This window comes from Odocoileus virginianus, chromosome 33 (assembly GCF_023699985.2).
Source record: "Odocoileus virginianus isolate 20LAN1187 ecotype Illinois chromosome 33, Ovbor_1.2, whole genome shotgun sequence".
Lineage (NCBI taxonomy): Eukaryota > Metazoa > Chordata > Mammalia > Artiodactyla > Cervidae > Odocoileus > Odocoileus virginianus.
Genome location: NC_069706.1, coordinates 17,807,391 through 17,827,321, shown reverse-complemented (window position 1 = coordinate 17,827,321; position 19,931 = coordinate 17,807,391). Strand labels below are relative to the sequence as shown.

General features: G+C 35.9%; 2 protein-coding genes across 5 annotated transcripts in view; one reads left to right on the top strand and one right to left on the bottom strand.

Annotated features, from left to right (window-relative positions):
* Positions 1-19,931, top strand: part of ERI2 (ERI1 exoribonuclease family member 2) — a 59,806-nt gene that overhangs the window by 8,400 nt on the left and 31,475 nt on the right. For 2 of the 4 annotated variants that reach the window (XM_020873775.2, XM_020873776.2), the window contains 2 exons: positions 4,847-4,935; positions 5,139-8,100. In XM_020873775.2, the coding sequence (XP_020729434.2) occupies positions 4,847-4,935; positions 5,139-6,476 (1,427 nt within the window). In that variant the 3' untranslated portion in view covers positions 6,477-8,100. Of the gene's footprint in view, positions 1-4,846; positions 4,936-5,138; positions 8,101-19,931 lie in introns of those variants that run through there. The other 2 variants (XM_070460982.1, XM_070460983.1) reach the window with 1 other exon arrangement.
* ACSM3 (acyl-CoA synthetase medium chain family member 3) overlaps positions 7,320-19,931 on the bottom strand; it is a 52,865-nt gene continuing 40,253 nt past the window's right edge. The window contains exons 10-14 of the mRNA XM_020873777.2: positions 11,898-11,999; positions 10,796-10,923; positions 10,592-10,691; positions 7,971-8,090; positions 7,320-7,574 (exon numbers count right to left, since the gene is read on the bottom strand). Coding sequence (XP_020729436.1) covers positions 7,488-7,574; positions 7,971-8,090; positions 10,592-10,691; positions 10,796-10,923; positions 11,898-11,999 — 537 coding nt within the window. The 3' untranslated portion in view covers positions 7,320-7,487. The remainder of the gene's footprint in view (positions 7,575-7,970; positions 8,091-10,591; positions 10,692-10,795; positions 10,924-11,897; positions 12,000-19,931) is intronic.

The window sequence follows — 19,931 nt, the reverse complement described above, 5'->3', positions numbered from 1 at the left end:
TAAGATAGTATGTGTATGTTCACACTACTTCTGATTTATACCTCACCCCTTTTTCCACTCATATCTGAAAGTCTGTTTTTGTTTTATAAATAAATTCATTTATATCTTTTTAAAAAATCAGATTCTGCACATGAGTGATATCATATTTGTCTTTTTCTATCTGATATACTTCACGTAGTATGATAATCTTTAGGTCAGTCCATGTGACTGCAATTGGCATTATTTCATTCCTTTTTATGGATGAGTAATGTTCAGTTATATATATGTGCCATATCTTCTATATCCATTCCTCTGCTGATGAACATTTAAATTGCTTCCATGTCTTGGCTATTATAAACAGTGCTGCAGTGAACATTGGGGTGCATATATCTTCAGATTATGGTCTTCCCTGAATATATGCTCAGGAGTGGGATTGCTGGATCATAATAGTAGTTCTATTTTTAGTTTTTTAAAGAATCTGCATACTGTTCTGTAGTGGTTGTGCCAATTTACATTCCTACTGACATTGTAGGGGGGCTCCCTTTTCTCCACAGCCTCTCCAGCATTTATTGGTTCTAGACTTTTTGATGATGGCAGTTCTGACTGGGGTGAGGTGATACCTCGTTGTAGCTTTGATTTGCAATTCTCTGATAATTAGTGATGTTGGACATCTTTTCATGTGCTTTTGGCCATCTGTATGTCTTTGTAGAAATGTTTGTTTGGGTCTTCTGTCCATTTTTTAATTGGGTAATTTGCTTTTTTTAGCATAGAGCTGCATGAGCCATTTATTTTGTTTGTTTGTTTGTTTTGAAGATTAATCCCTTGCTTGTTGCTTCATTTGCACATATTTTCTCTGATTTCTGTGAGTTGTCTTTTCATTTTCTTTATTGTTTTCTTTGCTATGCAAAAGCATTTAAATTTAATTTGGTCCCAGTTGTTTATTTTTATTTTCATTTTCATTACTCTAGCAGGTAGATCAAAATAAATACTGTTGTGATTTATGTCAGAAAATGTTCTGCCTGTGTTTCCCTCTAAGAGTTTTGTGGTGTCTGGACTTACGCTTAGGTCTTTGATCCATTCTGAGTTTATTTTTGTGTACATTGTTAAAGAGTGTTCTAATTTGGCTCTTTTACATGTAGCTGTCCAGTTTTCCCTGCATCACTTATTGAAGAGACTGTTTTTTCTCCATTGTATATTTTGCGTCCTCTATCATAGGTTAATTGACCATAGGTGTATGAATTTATCTCTGGGTTTTCTATCTTGTTCCCTTGATTTATATATCTGTTTTTTTGCCAGTATAATACTATTTTGATTACTATAGCTTTGTAGTATAGTCTGAAGTCAGGGAGCCTGCTTCCCCTAGCTATGTTTTTTTGTTTTTTTTAATCAAGATTGCTTTGGCGATTCTGAGTCTTTCGTGTTTCCCTACAAATTGTAACTTTTTTTGTTCTAATTCTGTGAAAAATGCCACTGATAATTTGGTAGGAATTACATTGAATTTGTATATTGCTTTGGGTAGTATAGTTACTTCACAATATTGGTTCTTCCAGTCCAAGAACACAGTATATCTTTCCATCTCTTTGTGTTATCTTTGATTTCTTTCATCAGTATCATAAGATATGCTGTATTTCATATAACATTGTGAAGTGTTCTGAGTATAGGCCTTTTGTCTCCTGAAGTAGGTTTATTCCTAGGTATTTTATTCTTTTTGATGCAATGGTGAATGAAGTTGTTTAATTTCTCTTTATGCTCTTTCATTGTTGGTATATAAGAATGCAAGATTTCTGTGTGTTGATTTTATATCTTGAAATTTTACCAGATTCGTTGTAACTCGAGTAGTCTTCTGGTAGCATCTTTAGGATTTTCTATGACTAGTATCATGTCATCAGCATCCAGTATCAGTTTTACTTCTTTTCCAATTTGGATTCCTTTTATTTGGTTTTGTTCTTTTCTGATTGCCATGGATAGGACTTCTAAAACTATGTTGAATAAAAATGGTGAGAGTGGACATCCCTGCCTTGTTCCTGATCTTAGAGGGAATGCTTTCAGCTTTTCCCCATAGAGAATGATGTTAGCTGTGGGTTTGTCTTATATGGCCTTTATTATTTTAAGGTAAGTTCTCTCTATTCCCACTTTCTTCAGAGCTTTTATCATAAATGGGTGTTGAATTTTTGTCAAAATCTTTTTCTGCATCTATTGAGATAATCATGTGGTTTTATTTTTTTAGTCTTTTTCTTTTATAGTTGATTAACAGTGTTATTAGTTTCAGGTATACAGCAAAGTGATTCAGCTATATACATATACATGTATCTATTCTTTTTCAAATCCTTTTCCCATTTAGGTTGTTACATAATATTGAGCTGAGTTCCCTGTGCTATACAGTAGTTCCTTGCTGATTATCCTTTTTAAAAAAATAATTTTTTAAATTTATTTGGCTATACTGGGTCTTAGCTGTGGCACATGAGATCTGTGGTCTTTGTCGCAGCATGCAGAATCTTTAGTTACCAGCATGCAGAATGTAGTTCCCTAACCAGGGATTGAACCCCAGCCTCCCACAGAGTGTTAGTCACTGAACTACCAGGGAAGTCCCCATCCATTTTATTTTTGTTTTAATTTTTATTGTTCTTTTTTTTTTTTAACTTTTATTTTGTATTGGAGTATAGCCAATTAACAAACTATGTTCTGATAGTTTCAGGTGAACAGTGAAGAGACTCAGCCATACATGTAAATGTATCCATTCTCCCCAAACTCCCCTTCCATCCAGGCTGCCACATAACACTGAGCAGTATTCCATGTGCTATACAGTAGGTCTGTGTTGGTTATCCATTTTAAATATAGCAGAATGTATCTGTCAATCCCAAAGTCCTAACTGTGGCTCCCCCCAACCATTCCCCTTGTTACCATAAGTTCTTTCTCTAAGTCTCTGAGTCTGTTACTATTTTATAAATAAGTTCATTTGTATATATAGATAGATAGATTCTACACATAAGTGATACAGGATATTTCTCTGTCTGACTTACTTCAGTCATTGTGACCATCTCTAAGTCCATCTATGTTGTGGCAAAGACATCATCTCATTCTTTTTAATGACTGGGTAATATTCCATTGGGCTTCCCTGGTGCCTCAGTGGTAAAGAATCTGCCTGCAATGCAGATATGAGTTTGATCCCTATGTTGGGAAGATTCCCTGGAGAAAGAAATGACAACCCACTCCAATACTCTTGCCTGGGAAATCCCTGGTGAGCTACAGCCCATTGGGTCACAAAAGAGTCAGACATGACTTAGTATAACTACCACAAACAATATTCTGTTGTATATATATATGTACCACATCTTTATTCATTGTTCTGTCAATGGGCACTTAGATTGTTTTAGTGTCTTGGCTATTGTAAACAGCACTGCAGTGAGCATTGAGGTGCATGTATCCTTTCAGACCATGTTTTTCTCCAGATATGTGCCCAGGAGTGGGATTTCAGGATCATATAGTAGCTCTGTTTTTAGTTTCTTCAGGAACTTACATGTGTTTTCCATAGTGGCTGTGTCAATTTACATTCCCACCAACAATGTAGGAGGGTTTCCTCTTCACACCCTCTCCAGTATTTACTGTTTGTAAATTTTTTTATGATAGCCATTCTGACTGGTGTGAGGTGAGGGATCTCTAGTTTTAATGTGCATTTCTCTGATAATTAGTGATGTTGAATATCTTTTATGTGCTTCTCGGCCATCTGTATGTCTTCTTTGGAGAAATGTCTATTTAGGTCTTCTGCCCACTTTTTGATTGGGTTGTTTATTTTGATGATATTTAGCTGCATGAACTGTTTGTAAATTTTGGAGACTGATAACTTGTCTGTCACATCATCTGCAAATATTTTCTCCCATTCTGTGCATTGTCTTTTCATTTTGTTTATGGTTTCCTTTGCTTTGCAAAAGCTTTTGAATTTAATTAGATCCCATTTATTTTGTTTTTATTTCCATTACTCTGAAACAGATAAAAAAAGATATTGCTGCGATTTATGTCAAAGAGTGCTGTGTGTTTTTCTCAAGAATTTTATAGTGCCCAGTCTCACATCTATGTCTTTAACTCATTTTGAGCTTATTTTTATGTATGGTGTTACAAGAATGATACCTAGAGACAAAAAGAAAGCACAGTGATCTTAAACCTATGGGCTGGAGCCAAAGAAGTTCTAAGGGAAGTTTGTAGCAATACAATCTTACTTCAAGAAACAAGAAAGTCTCAAACAACCTATCCCTATACCTAAAGCTACTGGAGAAAGAAGAACAAACAAAATCTAAAGTTAATAGAAGGAAATAAATCATGAAGATCAGAAATAAGTGAAATAGAAACAAAGAGAATGATAGAAAAGATCAGTGAACCTAAAAGCTGGTTCTTTGAAAAGATAAAATTGAGAAACCTTTAGCCTGACTCATCCAGAAAAAAAAGGGAGAGGACTCAAATCAACAAAATTAGAAATCAAAAAAGAAAAGCTGACATCATAGAAGTACAAAGGATCATAAAAGACTACTACCAGTCACTCTGTGGCAATAAAATGGATATCCTGGAAGAAATGAACAAATTCCTAGAAAGGTACCAGGAAGAAATAGAAAATAATTATGAACAGACCAATCCCAAGTACTGAAATCAAGATTGATTAAAAAACTCCCAACAAACAAAAGTTCAGGACCAGGTGACTAAATGTGGGAAATCTTACATTGGTGAGGCTGCCGCAGCTTTCCACAAGACCATTTTTTATGATGAAAATTAGTAGATGATCATAAAACCAACTGTATGTTCCAATTTCTGCTTAGGTGGTAGTATATTTCTTTATATAAGTACCACTAAATTCAGTCTTTGATATCTGTTTCCTCAGGGTTGGATGATTCTCGGAATACTGCCCTTCTTGCTTGGAAGATGATCAGGGATGGTTGCTTAATGAAGATTACAAGGTCTTTGAACAAGGTTAGTGGTGTCTTGCCTCTTTATTCTGTTATTTCAAACTCCAGAAGTAATCATAGGCTAACTGAAATGTTGATGTTATGTATGCTGTCATTTATAGATCAATCAGTGCTGACGTTTTTCTTTTTTTGTCATCTCATATAATGTATAAAGAAATTATGAATGCAGAGTTTCTAAAGTTGTTGGTTTTGTCTGTGGAATCATAGGTTTCCACTAAGAGGAATCCTAACATTTTCACCAGAAATTTGAATATGGATCAAGTTGAAGAAACATCAGCCTGTACCAATAACACTCATGATCCCAGCATATATGGTAGGGAGCCTAAAAATTCAATAAAATCTTACAAGAAAATTCAAATGAAGTCTGTTAGTGTGAATTCTCCTATAAAGGTACAGCAGGATCAGTTACAGCAAAAGGACAGCATAAAAGCAGGTCTTTGCAATGTCAGAAGCTGTTTATCTCTCTTTAATGCTCCTAAGTCCTGGACTTCTCTAGGGAAGCTGCAGTCTTCCAGCTGGAATACACCTATGCAGAAGCAAATAAACCAACATCTTGCATTTAATATCAATTCTAAGACTTCAGCAGTTGATTCAGAACTGGTACCTGTTTCAACTACCATTTCATCTTTTAATAATGTTTCTGATATGGAAGTCAGTTCTGCTCTTGACTGTTTACCTATGTTGGCTGATTGGGAGGATGTAGCTTTACTGCCAGCATCTCAGCCCAAGCAAAATATATATTGTATACCTCCCGTTAGTGACTCAAATGTAGACACTTCACTTAATTCTGGAGAAAGAGTAATGGTTTTGGAAGAATCTGAAATGTTAAGTCATGAAAACTTTGGAGGCACAGAAGAAACTCCTCAAAAATCTGTTACCTCTAAGTCTATTGTATATAAGAGTCCCCATACCACTGTTTATAATATAAAGGAAGCCAAAGATCCAGGTTTAGATACTTTTGGCTTTAAATTACCTGAATGTAAATCAAGTAATCTCAAAAGTGTTAATTCCAATGTGTCTCATCCTTTAGTTTTGGGGAAACATCCTCTTTGTTTAGATGATAGTAAAAGGAATCCATCCAGTCCTCCACTTTTCCCACCAGCAAAAAGACAGACTTTCACTATTCATGAAGAAAAGCCTGCATCATCTAATGACTCCCCAGCAGCAATTTCTTCCTGGAAGATCCTCCCTTCTGTCTTAACTTCTACAGTTAATCTCCAAGAGCCTTGGAAGAGTGGAAAAATAACACCTCCTTTATGCAAGTGTGGCCGAAGATCTAAGAGACTTACTGTTTCTAATAATGGACCAAACCATGGGAAAGTCTTCTATTGTTGTCCTGTTGGGAAGTACCAAGAAAAGAGAAAATGCTGTGGTTATTTCAAGTGGGAACAAACACTTCAAAAGGAAAGAGTGAACAGTATAGTTCTATCTCATTCCCCAGGAGGACTCACTTTTAGTTCTCTAGAAACAAACCTTATTTGTGACAGAAATGTAAATTTTTCTACTAAAAATTCATTGAGACTCAGACCTTCAATGAGAAATTGACCTTTTTTATGTCTAAACTATGTTTTTACTTCAGTGTGACTTTTAGTGCAGTAAAAATTACATATAGGGCTACATGTTGTAAGGACTTGGCATATCTGAGCTCTGTAAGCTACTCTGGGGCTATTCAGCACATTCACACACACACACTGAAAATAGAAAACAATAATATCACAGCCTTCTAATTTCATACACCAGTTATCTAATTTGTCTTCTCTCCATGTATGAATCCTGATTGTCCCCTGAATTTCCACACGTGAGTATGCTGATAATGTCTTATACTATTTTATTTATATTTCATATATTAACTGTTACCAAACTTACCACACTTTTTTGAAGAACCACAAATTAAATACTTGGTAAACTGTATTTATCAGATTAAATATAATAGCAATATTAATACATGATATCCTATTTCTTTATATTGAATTATAATTGTCATACAATATTATATCAGTTTCAGGTGTACAATATATGATATCCTTTTACACTTAGACCTTGAAATGAATTTTAAATTGTTTTTAACTTGTCTGAATAACAATGTGACCAATAAAAAATCCCTAGACTATTTTCAGGTAGATACTTGTACTTTGAGAATTATGATAATCTATTATTTAAGACTTTTCTAAAAACTTTATAACTTGTTTCATTTTATTTCAACCCTTAAAAATTGGTTCTGGTTTATAGTCAATGTATCGGTAGAATTACTCAACTAAGATCTGAAATGCAATAGGTCAGAGATTTAGTTCAGAAATTGCTTCTACACTATGTGTCTAAAAATTCCTCAACAACTGGTGGTATTCTTTTTATATTACCAGTTATAAAAACATTGACACCAATGCAGAGGAATTTATTGAATGTTTTATTTCAGAATCTAGCCTATGAGGTTATAACCACAGGATATTTTAAATCAATTAGTTTATAAGCATACTATTACATTTTTTACCACCTTTTCATAATCTTTGATTTTACAGAGTCTTATTTACAGAGACCATCATAATTAATGGAATAGACTTAAGTTGTTTCCCATTCTTTCTTCCTCAGTTCATTTCTTTTTATCTTCCCACTAATAGTCTTTGGCAGCTCTTGAATAAATTCTACCTGTAGATATCCAAGGGAAGAAAATTAGGCCAGAGGTTTTCATCTTTAGACAAAGTCAATTATATAACAGTTCCATTATGAACTCTGGGTGAAAGAATCAGGACACCATTTGGGGGGTTTTTTGGTAACAGCGAAAAAAGGGAGAAGGGATATTGCTGAGGATATTTTTTTAATATTTAGTATTTACTATTAAGTCCAGTAAGCCAAATGACCCTACAAATTAGGTTAAGAGTTTCATTTTAATCTCAAAGATTCTGTTTCTTATCCATGTCATTAGTTCAGTTTGAAATGTTTGGTATAGCACATTTCAAGAGAATGTTCATTAAAATGGAAAAAATAAACAGCTGAAAACTTCCGGAATACTAAGCAAATACTGTTCTTAATTAGAGTACCTACCTTTCTGGGATATTTGTAAGGTGCTGTATTTCTTTTTACATGCTCCTGAATCTCCTTTTTTAGTTGTTCTTTATCATGTGACTTGTAATCAGGATTCAGAACAATAAAAGCCTTTACTACCTAAAATAAATATTTGAATGATGAGTTGTATATTTTTATGTTTCAATGTATCTTTCACTTAACTTGGAAATCTAAATAAATACCTCATGTGGTGAGCCAAAATGTTTATTAGGGTCTGATCTCAGCTTTATGCTCTTAAGCCAGCCAATTGACTCCCACACCTAGATTTTATATCTAATGTGTGCGTGAGTGCTCAGTTGCTCAGTCGTCTCCAACTCTGACCCCATGGACTATAGCCTGCCAGGCTCCTCTGTCCATGGAACTTTCCAGATAAGAATACTGGAGCAGGTTGCCATTTCCTACTCCAGGGGATCTTAATACAACAGAGCTTTTGGAACCCCTACTTTGATTTTGATCTATACTTGAACTGTCTCATCTCACTACATCTTAAACTACTTTCTGACCTGTTTCTGATCATTTCTGCTCTTGACTTCTTGCCTCATCTGTTATCCCCTTCAAAAAATTTTCTTTTGGAAACTTGGCAGTGCGCTAAGCACGGTCTTTTATAAAAGAACCCATCCTGATCTAGTCTAGGTCACCACCCTCAGTATGGTCCTAATAAACAGTCTTCTCACTGGGTTTGCCATATCCTTGTTAAAAGAAACAGTTCACTGAGACTGTCCGCTCTTTATTCCATAGACACTTCTATTGACGCAAGGCAGTTGTGTATGTGTGTCTATGCATGTATATCATTTTATTCTATTCATTGTTTGACATTTCATAAAATTTATTTGTATTTATGCTTGTTATATTGCTTATCAATATTTTTATGAATTAAAAAATTTCATCCTTGCTATAAGTGAATTGTGCAGAGGCAAGTTATTTTAAGAACTAGTGTTTGTAATTACTGGTTTGCATATTGATTACTCATGCACTTTGGATAAAATCTAACTTATCTTTACAGAATTCTTTATAAACCATTACAGAAAATGATAAATTAAGAAAGAACAATCTAACATGGTTAAGGGCATGAACTCTGAAGTACACAACCTGGATTTGAGTCACATTTTGCCTGTAATCTCAGGCAAGTTAGGACACATCTCTGCCTCAATTTCCTTCTCTGTGAAAGGAGTTTATGAGGATTAAGTAAATCAACATGGGTATAGGGCTTATAACAATACCTGGAACATACATATTAAGTCATTAAAAATATTAGGTATTGGTTGTAGTAATTTCTCTTGCACAGAATTTCAGGGAAACTCTGAAGCCCACTTACAGATTTTAGGTTAAAAAAATCTTATACTTCTACAACTAATACCTAATATTTTTAATGACTTAATATGTGCTGAGTATTGTTATAAGTCCTATACCTATGTTAACTTATTTAATCCTCACAAACTTTTTTTAAAGAAATTAAAAATCATTTTTAATTTTATTCTCCAGAGAAAACCAGCAAAGTGGTGTGAATTATTTCTATTTTTCCTAAGACATTTATACTTAAAAATGGAACCCTGCTGTACATTACAACTTTGTATCTTCTCTCTTTTTGTCATTTTTTTGTTGAAGTATAGTTGATTAACTGTTTTGTTAGTTTCAGGTGTATAGCAAAGTGACTCAGATATAGATAAGATTTTTTTTTTTTCAGATTTCTTTTCCCTTATAGATTTATTACAAAATATGGAATGTAATTCCCCTCACAGAATCCTTTTACAGAGGAGGAAATGACTGATGTTAGGGGAGAGACTCATTCTACCTACTGATGGAATTCAGAGCAAAGGGACAAACTTCAATAATCACTGAATCTTTTCCCTACTTGCATTACTGGAATGTGGAATATTATTGACCATGCCTGGCAAAAAGGACCTGAAGAGTGTCATGGAATCTTTAAACCCAGACTACCATGTGATCGGCCCCAAAGGAAGTAAGCTTTCAGGACTTCTGTCTTGTTTATTATTTCCTGAAGCCTCTACTTACTGACTGACCCAACTTGCTTCTGGTTACTTAGTTCCTATCTCTGACCTTGTTCCTAGTCTTGATATCTGATGCCAGCCTATCCTCAGCTACACTAAGGCCATGTTAGTTTCCAGATCTGAGTAACAACTTGAACCTATCTAATTAGCTTCTGACTTCTCTGGTGGCTCAGATGATAAAGCGTCTGTTTACAATGTAGGAGACCTGGGTTCGACCCTGGGTAGGGAAGATCTGGAGAAGGAAATAGCAACCCACTCCAGTATTCTTGCCTGGAAAATTCCATGGATGGAGGAGCCTGGTAGGCTACAGCCCATGGGGTCGCTTCTGGTGTGAACCTAGCATTCACACTGTCTTTGCCCCAATACTCCATGGAAAGGATTCAAATTCTTTATATTGTGTATATTTTCAGTCTCATTCTGTAGCAGTTCATTCTGATTAGCATATTTCTATCTGACTAGCATATTTAATAATGAGTCTCTAAATTACATAATTAGTGAATGAATCATTTAGGTAACTCTGTTTCAATGAACTACTGTTTAAAAGTATGTGTTAGACTGCCAACAAACTTAAGGTAGATATGAATCAGTTACCTCTCCTCTGATGGGATCTGGACTGCTGACAACAGCTGACTCTGCAACTGCAGGGTGTTCAATCAGGGCACTTTCTACCTCGAACGGACCAATTCGGTAACTGGGAAATAAAACATAAGGCAGGAATTTATAAAGGTGAGCAAAAAGTTCACTCCAAACTACTAACAAGCAGTCAACACAGACATATCCACAGATGAAAATTACCCAGAAGATAATATGATATCATCTGCTCTTGAAACAAACCAGAAATATCCATCCTCATCCATATAGCCCCTGTCCCCAGTGATGTAGAAACTGCCTCGTAGAGTTGAAGCTGTTTTTGTAGGATTATCCTGTAAAACAAGTAATAATTTTATTTTGAATGTTATTCTTTGATCCAGTTGGATTTTTAAATATTTAAGGAGAAAAAAAAATTTGGTGTTTTTAAGAATTCTTAGAATGAAGAGGAGCTAACATGATAGAGATGGAAGTCTAACATTGAGCCAGCCCAATATCAGAAAGGTAAACTATAACTACAAAGACTAGGCGTGCTGGGAAGTTTTTTAGATTGGTCACAAAATAAATATTGCAGGAACTTAGAGGAGTAGGCTAAATAAGTCTTTTGCTAATTGGTTAATATCTCAACACTCAGGAAAAAATAGAAGTCAATACACAGAGTTAAAGAAAGTACCAATACCTAATGAGTCAAAGAACAGGGTTTTATTGTGTGTTTGTTATGTATTTGGTTTGGCTTACACAAAAATAGAAAATTGATTCTGTAAATTTGGCAGGAAGCAAAAGAGAGTATTGTTACATTATGTAAAATTTACTGACAGAACCTGGGCCTTTGATTATATTGGTGTAAACTTTTCTCTAATTTGTATACTGTAATTAGAGATGAAAGTATGTTTGCAAACAGTGAGGAGCTTGGTTTTACTTAAGTCCACTGCCCCATTCTTTGTTTCTCTCACTCTTTCCATGAAGGGAGACCACTAACCAGATTTCAGGAAAATTATTGGGTGCTGATTTACAGTGGAGTGGATTAATGATGTTAAGAGGGCAGTCTTCTTTCTAGGGTCCCCTTCCTTTTACTTTCATGGGCTTGGAGCAGGGATCTAGCCTGGGGGGACCAGCATGCCCTTCTTTCATAAGCATTTGGGTGTTTCTTCAGTTCCCTGTCTGAGGGATTACTGTTCAGGACAACGAATCTCTCAAGAAAAGGCCAAATACCTATCCTAGTTGTATTTTGTGGCAAATAGGGATAGTTACCCGGCACTTCTGAGAAATAAATAGGAAATGAGATGCTATTTAGTAATAAGTCTCTTACTATATAATGGGTAAAAAGGCCAACTGGTCTGTTAGGTTGAACTCGAATGCCAATATCTCCTTCTTTTCCAGGTGGTAGAACATTGCCATTTACATCTAAAATCTAGGATAAAACAGAGTAATTTATTTAAGGAAATTTTTATTTAATGCCACATCTGAAATCTTTGCATTGCATTTTTTCTTTTTTGCCATTTAAGAATGCAGACTTCATAAGCCAGAAAGATAAAGACCATTACAGTATACTAACACATATATATGGACTTTAGAAAGATGGTAACGATAACCCTATATGCAAAACAGAAAAAGAGACTCAGATGTATAGAACAGACTTGTGGACTCTGGGAGAAGGCGAGGGTGGGATGTTTCAAGAGAACAGCATTGAAACATGTATATTATCTAGGGTGAAACAGATCACCAGCCCAGGTTGGGTGCATGAGACAAATGCTCGGGCCTGGTGCACTGGGAAGACCCAGAGGGATCGAGTGGAGAGGGAGGTGGGAGGGGGGACTGGGATGGGGAATACATGTAAATCCATGGCTAACTCATTTCAATGTATGACAAAAACAACTGTAATGATGTAAAGTAATTAGCCTCCAACTAATAAAAATAAATGGAAAAAAAATAATAATAAAAAAAATTTTAAAAAATATAAAAAAAGAATGCAGACTTCAGAAAAACTTTAAGTTTAAAAAATTAAGCAAAATTAAAATTAAAAACTAAGTTCCTAAGAGAAATAGTTATTTAAATTCTTATTGTAAATTACATTGTAAAATACAGGTTAGCAAAATGTGACAGAATAAAATTTTTCTTTAATTCTGTCATCCAGCAATAATCACATTCTAGTAATATCCTTTGAGATGATATAGACAGAAAAAAACAGGATCACTTTATAATATAGTGTTTTGCAACCCGCTTTTATCATTTGTTGTATATCTTATTGTCTTTTTCTTTCGTAAGTATTTCATTACTGGTTTTCCAACTTTGTGAAACAAACAAAATCTTACCTCAGAAGCCAAATGTGAGTTATCAGGAAAAGGGGACTGTTTTGTGGCTGAGACAGTGGTGGGTAAGCTGAAGCCTTGCTCTCTTAATCCTCTCATATTCTCTGAAGTACCTAATAGTAGCTGGCATTTATTAAGAACTTACCACATCCTACATAGTAAATGTTAATGCTCTGTTTCACATGTGCTATCTTCTTTCATCCTTAGACAACCCTATCTGGTTAGGAGTATCATCATTATGCTTATTTTACATGTAAGTAAACAGAGGCACAGAGAGTTGTGCCACACAGTGCATGACTGAGGTGAAATTCAAATCTCAGCAATTACACTGTAGAGCCTGTGCTTTTCATCATTATACTTCTCTGTGTAATCTTTCCAGGGAGTCCAATTCATTTTCTAAAAATACAACTAAGCATTTTTCAGATTGCTTGCTTACCTATTCTGCTCTTTTAGCTGTTTCTAAATATGAAAACTCTACACTGCTTTTATATACACCCTTCACATCTGAGATGTAGCTTGTTAGCAAAGGATATCTTTATCCGGCCCTTTCCAGAACAAAAAGGGTTTATGTCCCCAATACGAAACTGAAAAGGCAAAGGAATTCTAAATGTAAGAACTTACTTTTAAATTTTTACAAATAAAAACGTGTAAATTCCCACCCAGTCATCTAATACTTGGCTGCAGGTATCAAGGTATTATTGATAGGAAAGAGATATGTTAAGAGTTCTGATTACTTTACACAGACTACTATTTAATAGATGGGAACATAGGTAAAATATTCTATCTCTGGGGAGAATCACTTACCTCCCTGTTCAAAGGGTCTTAGAATGTTTAAATATGAAAATTATGAGTGTTGATCTTTGAAGTTGCAAAAATCTGACATCCAGCTAGTTAGAGTACGTGCTCAGATTTTAGAATATCACTAAATATGCTCCTAGGTAGGTAAGGAGGGGCACAATAACAAAAGCCCGTGGGAAAGAGTTAAAAATGAAGCTGACCACATGAGGCAAATGCGTATCAAAACTACAATCTCACACCTATTAGGATGGCTACTATCAAAAAAACAAAATAATAAGTGTTGGTAAAGATGTTTGTGCACTATCGGTGGGAATGCAAAATGTTACAGCCACTGTGGAAAACAGTATGGCAATTTCTCAAAAAATTAAAATTACCACGTGTACAAATGATTCACTTTGTTGTATACCTATTGTATACCTTTGTTGTGTGTTAGCACAACATTGTAAATCAGCTATACTCCAATAAAAAATTTTAAAAATAAAATTACCATATAATCCAGCAACTTTACTAATGGGTATATACTCAAAAGAATAAAAAATGGTTTCAAAGAGTTACTTGTTTACTGTGTTTATCATAACATTATTCATAACGGTTAAAGTGTGGAAGCAACCCAAGCACTCAATAAACAAATGAACAAGCATAATGTGGTACATATATGCAATGGAACATTATTCAGCCTTCAAAGGAAGGAAATCCCGATACATGCTACAACATGGATGAACTTTGAGGACATTATGTTAAATGTAAGAAGCGGACTACAAAAAATGACTACTGTATGATTCCATTTATATATAGTACTTAAAGTAGTTAAAATCATAGAAGCAGAAAGTAGAATGGTGATTGTGAGGGTCAGGTGGGAAGAGGAATTGAGTTATTGTTCAGTAGATATAGAGTTTTAGTTTTCCAAGATGAAAAGAGTTATGGAGATGGATAGTGGTGACAGCTGCCCAACATTATTTAATACGGTATTATTTAATACCATTGAATGATGCACTTTAAAATGGTCAAACTAATCAATTTTAAGTTACATGTTTTTTACCACAATAAAAAAGATTTGGATAAACAAATGAAGGTAGAGATGCTGGTGCACTGTTCCTCTCGTCCACACAAGTTTTCATTCAAAGATAGTTCTAATAAATCACTGGGCTTGAATGAGTGGGGGAACTGGTGGTACATTGCAGTTGGGATGTCTATGAATACAGCTATGCCTGTGAGACCCTGATAGCCATGTATGTTGGGGGTTGTCGTCAAGAGAAAACATCTGTGTGAAATGCCAACTTGATTACTTGTATTGCAGATAATGCTTAATCATCAATATTTCTCTAACTTAAGACAGCCTGTTAATATTAGCCAATGAACTATTAAGTCTTTCTACTCAATGTAACTAGTGCTGCTCTACCATCTCATCTTGGAAAAGCTTTTCAAAGGAAACAAATTCAAGGGGGAGTGAATAATAGCACCTATCTTTTGCTTTTTATTTTTATTATTATTATTTTATTTTTAATTGGAAGATAATTGCTTTACAATGTTGCATTGGTTTCTGCCATACAACAACCCAAATAAGTCATAACTATAACTACCCCTCCCTCTAGAGCCTCCCTCCCACCCCTCTATGTCATCATGGAGTGCCAGGCTGGGCTTTTCTGTGTTGTATATTAATAGCAGCTTCCCACTACCTATCTGTTTTATACCTGGTAGTGTATATATGTCAATGCTACTCTCTCAGTTTGTCCTACCCTTTCCTTCCCCATTGTTTCCACAAGTCCATTCTTTACTTCTGCATCCCTATTCCTGCCCTGCAAATAGGTTCATCAGTACCATTTTTCAAGATTCCATATATATGTGTTAATAAACAATATTTGTTTTTCTCTTTCTGACTTGACTTCACTCTGTGTAACAGGCTCTAGTTTCATCTACCTGACTACCACTGACTTAGATTAATTCCTTTTTATGGCTGAGTAATATTCCATTGTATATATATACCACAACTTCTTTATCCATTCATCTGTTGATGGGCATCTACGTTGCTTCCATGTTCTAGCTATTGTAAATGGTGCTGCTATGAACTTTGGGGTACATGTGTCTTTTTCAATTATGATTTTCGCAGGGTATATGCCCAGTAGTGGGATTACTGGGTCATGTGGTGGCTTTATTCCTAGTTTTTAAAGGAATTTACATTCTGTTCTCCATAGTGGTTGTATCAATTTATATCCCTACCAACAGTGCAAGAGGATTCCCTTTTCTCCACATCCTCTCCAGCATTTATTGTTTGCAGATTTTTCAATGCTGGCCATTCTGATCATTGTGAGGTGATACCTCTTTGATTTTTTGATTTCCGTTTCTCAAATAATGGGCAGTTTTGAGCATCTTTTCATGTGTTTCTTGGCCATGTGTCTTTGAAGAAAGGTCTGTTTAGATCTTCTGCCTATTTTTGATTAGTTTACTTGTTTTTCTGATATTGAAATGCATGAGCTGCTCATATATTTTGGAGATTAATCCTTTCTCAGTTGTTTTGTTTGCAATTATTTTCTCTCATTCTGAGGGTTGTCTTTCCATCTGTTTATAGTCTCCTTTGCTGTGCACAAGTTTTTAAGTTTAATTAAGTACCATTTGTTTATTTTTGTTATTTCTATTACTCTTAACAGATGGGTCAAATAGATGCTGCAATTTATGTTAAAGAGTGTTATGCGTATGTTTTCCCCTAGGACTTTTATAGTTTCTGGCCTTACATGTAGGTCTTTAGTCCATTTTGAATTTATTTTTGTGTATGGTGTTAAGGAAGTGTTCTAATTTCATTATTTTACACGTAGTTATCCAGTTTCCCCAGCACCACTTATTGAAGAGGCTGTTTTTTCTCCATTGTATATTCTTGCATCCTCTGTGGATAAGGTACCCATAGGTGTGTGTATTTATCTCTGGGCTTTATATCTTGTTCCATTGGCCTATATTTCTAATAATACCTATTTTATGGATCTTTATTATGTGCCAAGCACTTTTCTATGTTCTTTAGAAATATTATTGCATTAATCCTCACTAGAAACCTATAAAATCTATCCTTTTATTAATATAGTTACTAACCATCTTGATTTGCCCTTGACTAAGGCAGGGGTGTATCCTCAGGACATACTATCAATACTTTCAGGCCTAAAGCTAAATAGTGAAAGTTGCTCAGTCATGTCAGACTCTTGCAGCCCATGGACTATGTAGTCCATGAAATTCTCCAAGCCAGAATACTGGAGTTGGTAGCTTTTCCTTTCTCCAGGAGACCTTCCCAAACCAGGGATCAAACCCAGGTATCCCACATTGCAGGCAGATCCATTACAAGCTGAGCCACCAGGGAAGCCCAAGAATACTGGATCTTCTGACCCAGGAATCAAACCAGGATCTCCTGCATCACAGGTGGATTCTTCACCAACTGAGCTACCAGGGAAGAACTGGTCACAGCAAGCACCCTCTTTCAACAACACAAGAGAAGACTCTACACATGGATATCACCAAATGGTCAATACTGAAATCAGATTGATTATATTCTTTGCAGCCAAAGATGGAGAAGCTCTATACTGTCGGCAAAAACAAGACCGGGAGCTGACTGTGGCTCAGATCATGAACTCCTTACTGCAAAATTCAGACTTAGAAAGTAGGGAAAACCACTAGGCCATTCACATATGACCTAAATCAAATCCCTTATGATTGTACAGTGGAATTGGCAAATAGATTCAAGGGATTACATCTGATAGACAGAGTGCCTGAAGAACTATGAACAGAGGTTCATGACTGTACAGGAGATAGTGGTCAAGACCATCACCAAGAAAAAGAAATACAAAAAGGCAAAATGGCTGTCTGAGGCCATAAAATAGATGAGAAAAGAAGAGGAGAAAAAGGAAAGATACACCCACTTGAATGCAGAGTTCCAAAGAATAGCAAGGAGAGATAAGAAAGCCTTCCTCAGTGATCAATGCAAAGACATAGAGGAAAACAATAGAATGGGAAAGACTAAAGAGCTCTTCAAGAAAATTAGAGATACCAAGGGAACTTTTCAGGCAAAGATGGGCACAATAAAGGACAGAAATGGTATGGACCTAACAGAAGCAGAATATATTAAGAGGTGGCAAGAATACACAGAAGAACTATACAAAAAAGATTTTCATGATCCATATAACCACAATGGAGTGATCACTCACCTAGAGCCAGACATCCTGGAATGTCAAGTCAAGTGGGACTTAGGAAGCATCACTACGAACAAAGCTAGTGGAAGTGATGGAATTCCAGTTAAGCTGTTTCAAATCCTAAAAGATGATGCTGTGAAAGTGCAGCACTCATTATACCAGCAAATTTGGAAAACTCAGCAGTGGCCACAGGACTGGAAAAGGTCAGTTTTCATCCCAATCCCAAAGAAAGGCAATGCCAAAGAATATTCAAACTACCACAAAATTGCACTCATCTCACATGCTAGCCAAGTAATGCTCAAAACTCTCCAAGTCAAGCTTCAACAGTATGTGAACTGTGAACTTCCAGATGTTCAAGCTGGATTTAGAAAAGGCAGAGGAACCAGAGATCAAATTGCCAATATCTGTTGGATCATAGAAAAAGCAAGAGATTTCCAGAAAAACATCCACTCCTGCTTTATTGATTACACCAAAGCCTTTGACTGTGTAGATCACAACAAACTATGGAAAATTCTTCAAGAGATGGGAATACCAGACCACCTTACCTGCCTCCTGAGAAATCTGTATGCAGGTCAAGAAGCAACAGTTAGAACCAGACATGGAGCAACAGACTGGTTCCAAATTGGGAAAGGAGTACATCAAGGCTGTATATTGTCACCCTGCTTATTTAACTTATATGCAGAGTACATTATGTGAAATGCTGGGCTGGATGAAGCACAAGCTGGGATCAAGATTGCTGGGAGAAATATCAGTAAGCTCAGATACACAGAAGATACCACCCTTATGGCAGAAAATGAAGAGGAACTAAACAGCCTCTTGATGAAAGTGAAAGAGGAGAGTGAAAAAGCTGACTTAAAACGCAACACTCAAACAATACCATGGCATCTGGTCCCATCACTTCATGGCAAATCGATGGGGAAACAATGGAAACAGTGACAGGCTTTATTTTCTTAGGCTCCAACATCACTGCAGATGGTGACTTCAGCCATGAAATCAAAAGATGCTTGCTCTTTGGAATAAAAGCTATGACCAACCTAGACAACATATTAAAAAGCAGAGATATTACTTTGCTTACAAAGTTCCATCCAGTCCAAGCTTTGGTTTTTCCAGTAATCATGAATGGACGTGAGAGTTGGACCATTAAGAAAGCTGAGCATCAAAGGATTGATGCTTTTGAACTGTGGTGTTGAAGAAGACTCTTGAGAGTCCCTTGGACTGCAAGGAGATCAAAGCAGTCAATCCTAAAGGAAATCAGTCCTGAATATTCATTGGAAGGACTGATGCTAAGGCTGAAACCCCAATACTTTGGACACCTGATTCGAAGAACTGACTCATTTGAAAAGACCCTGATGCTGGAAAATATTGAAGGCAGGAGGAGACATGGGTGGTGTCACCGACTTCAATGGACATGAGTTTGAGCAAGCCCCGGGAGTTGGTGATGGACAGGGAAGCCTGGTGTGCTGCAGTCCATAGGGTTGCAAAGAGTCGGACACGACAGTGACTGAATTGAACTGAAAGCTAAATAAGTTCCAGTCAGACTGGAACAAGTTGTTCACCTTGGTCCCTGTTTTATAGATCAGGAAACAGACATTAACAGCTTACCCAGAGATACTCAGTAATGAATAGCAGAGCCAGAATAAAAGCCATCAGGCAATCCTACCTTTAGACAAGTTTTCATAGCAGAGTTAGAATTACCTGAGGTGCTTGTTTAAAACACCTTAGGATTTTAGGATCCTACCCTAAATTTATTGAATCAGACTCTCTAGAGAAGAAGAAGCCTGAGAATTTGTATTTTTAACATGTACCTATATGATTCTTTATGATCAGATAAGCTTGGGAAACATTGGTCTAATCCACAACTAAGATTAGTTGTAGTTAAGTTTGATTCTGAGTTCTCTGTAAACTCATCCATTTTGTGGTTTTGTTGGTATGGTTTTATGTATTAATATAAGTTCCTCTGTCTACACTTAACTTTGGCTGGATTGATCTGAGAACAATTCTAACCCTGAGCAAAGTGCACTAATGAGGTAATAGGATGCCCCCTCAGGATCAAGTGATGAAAATAGTTTC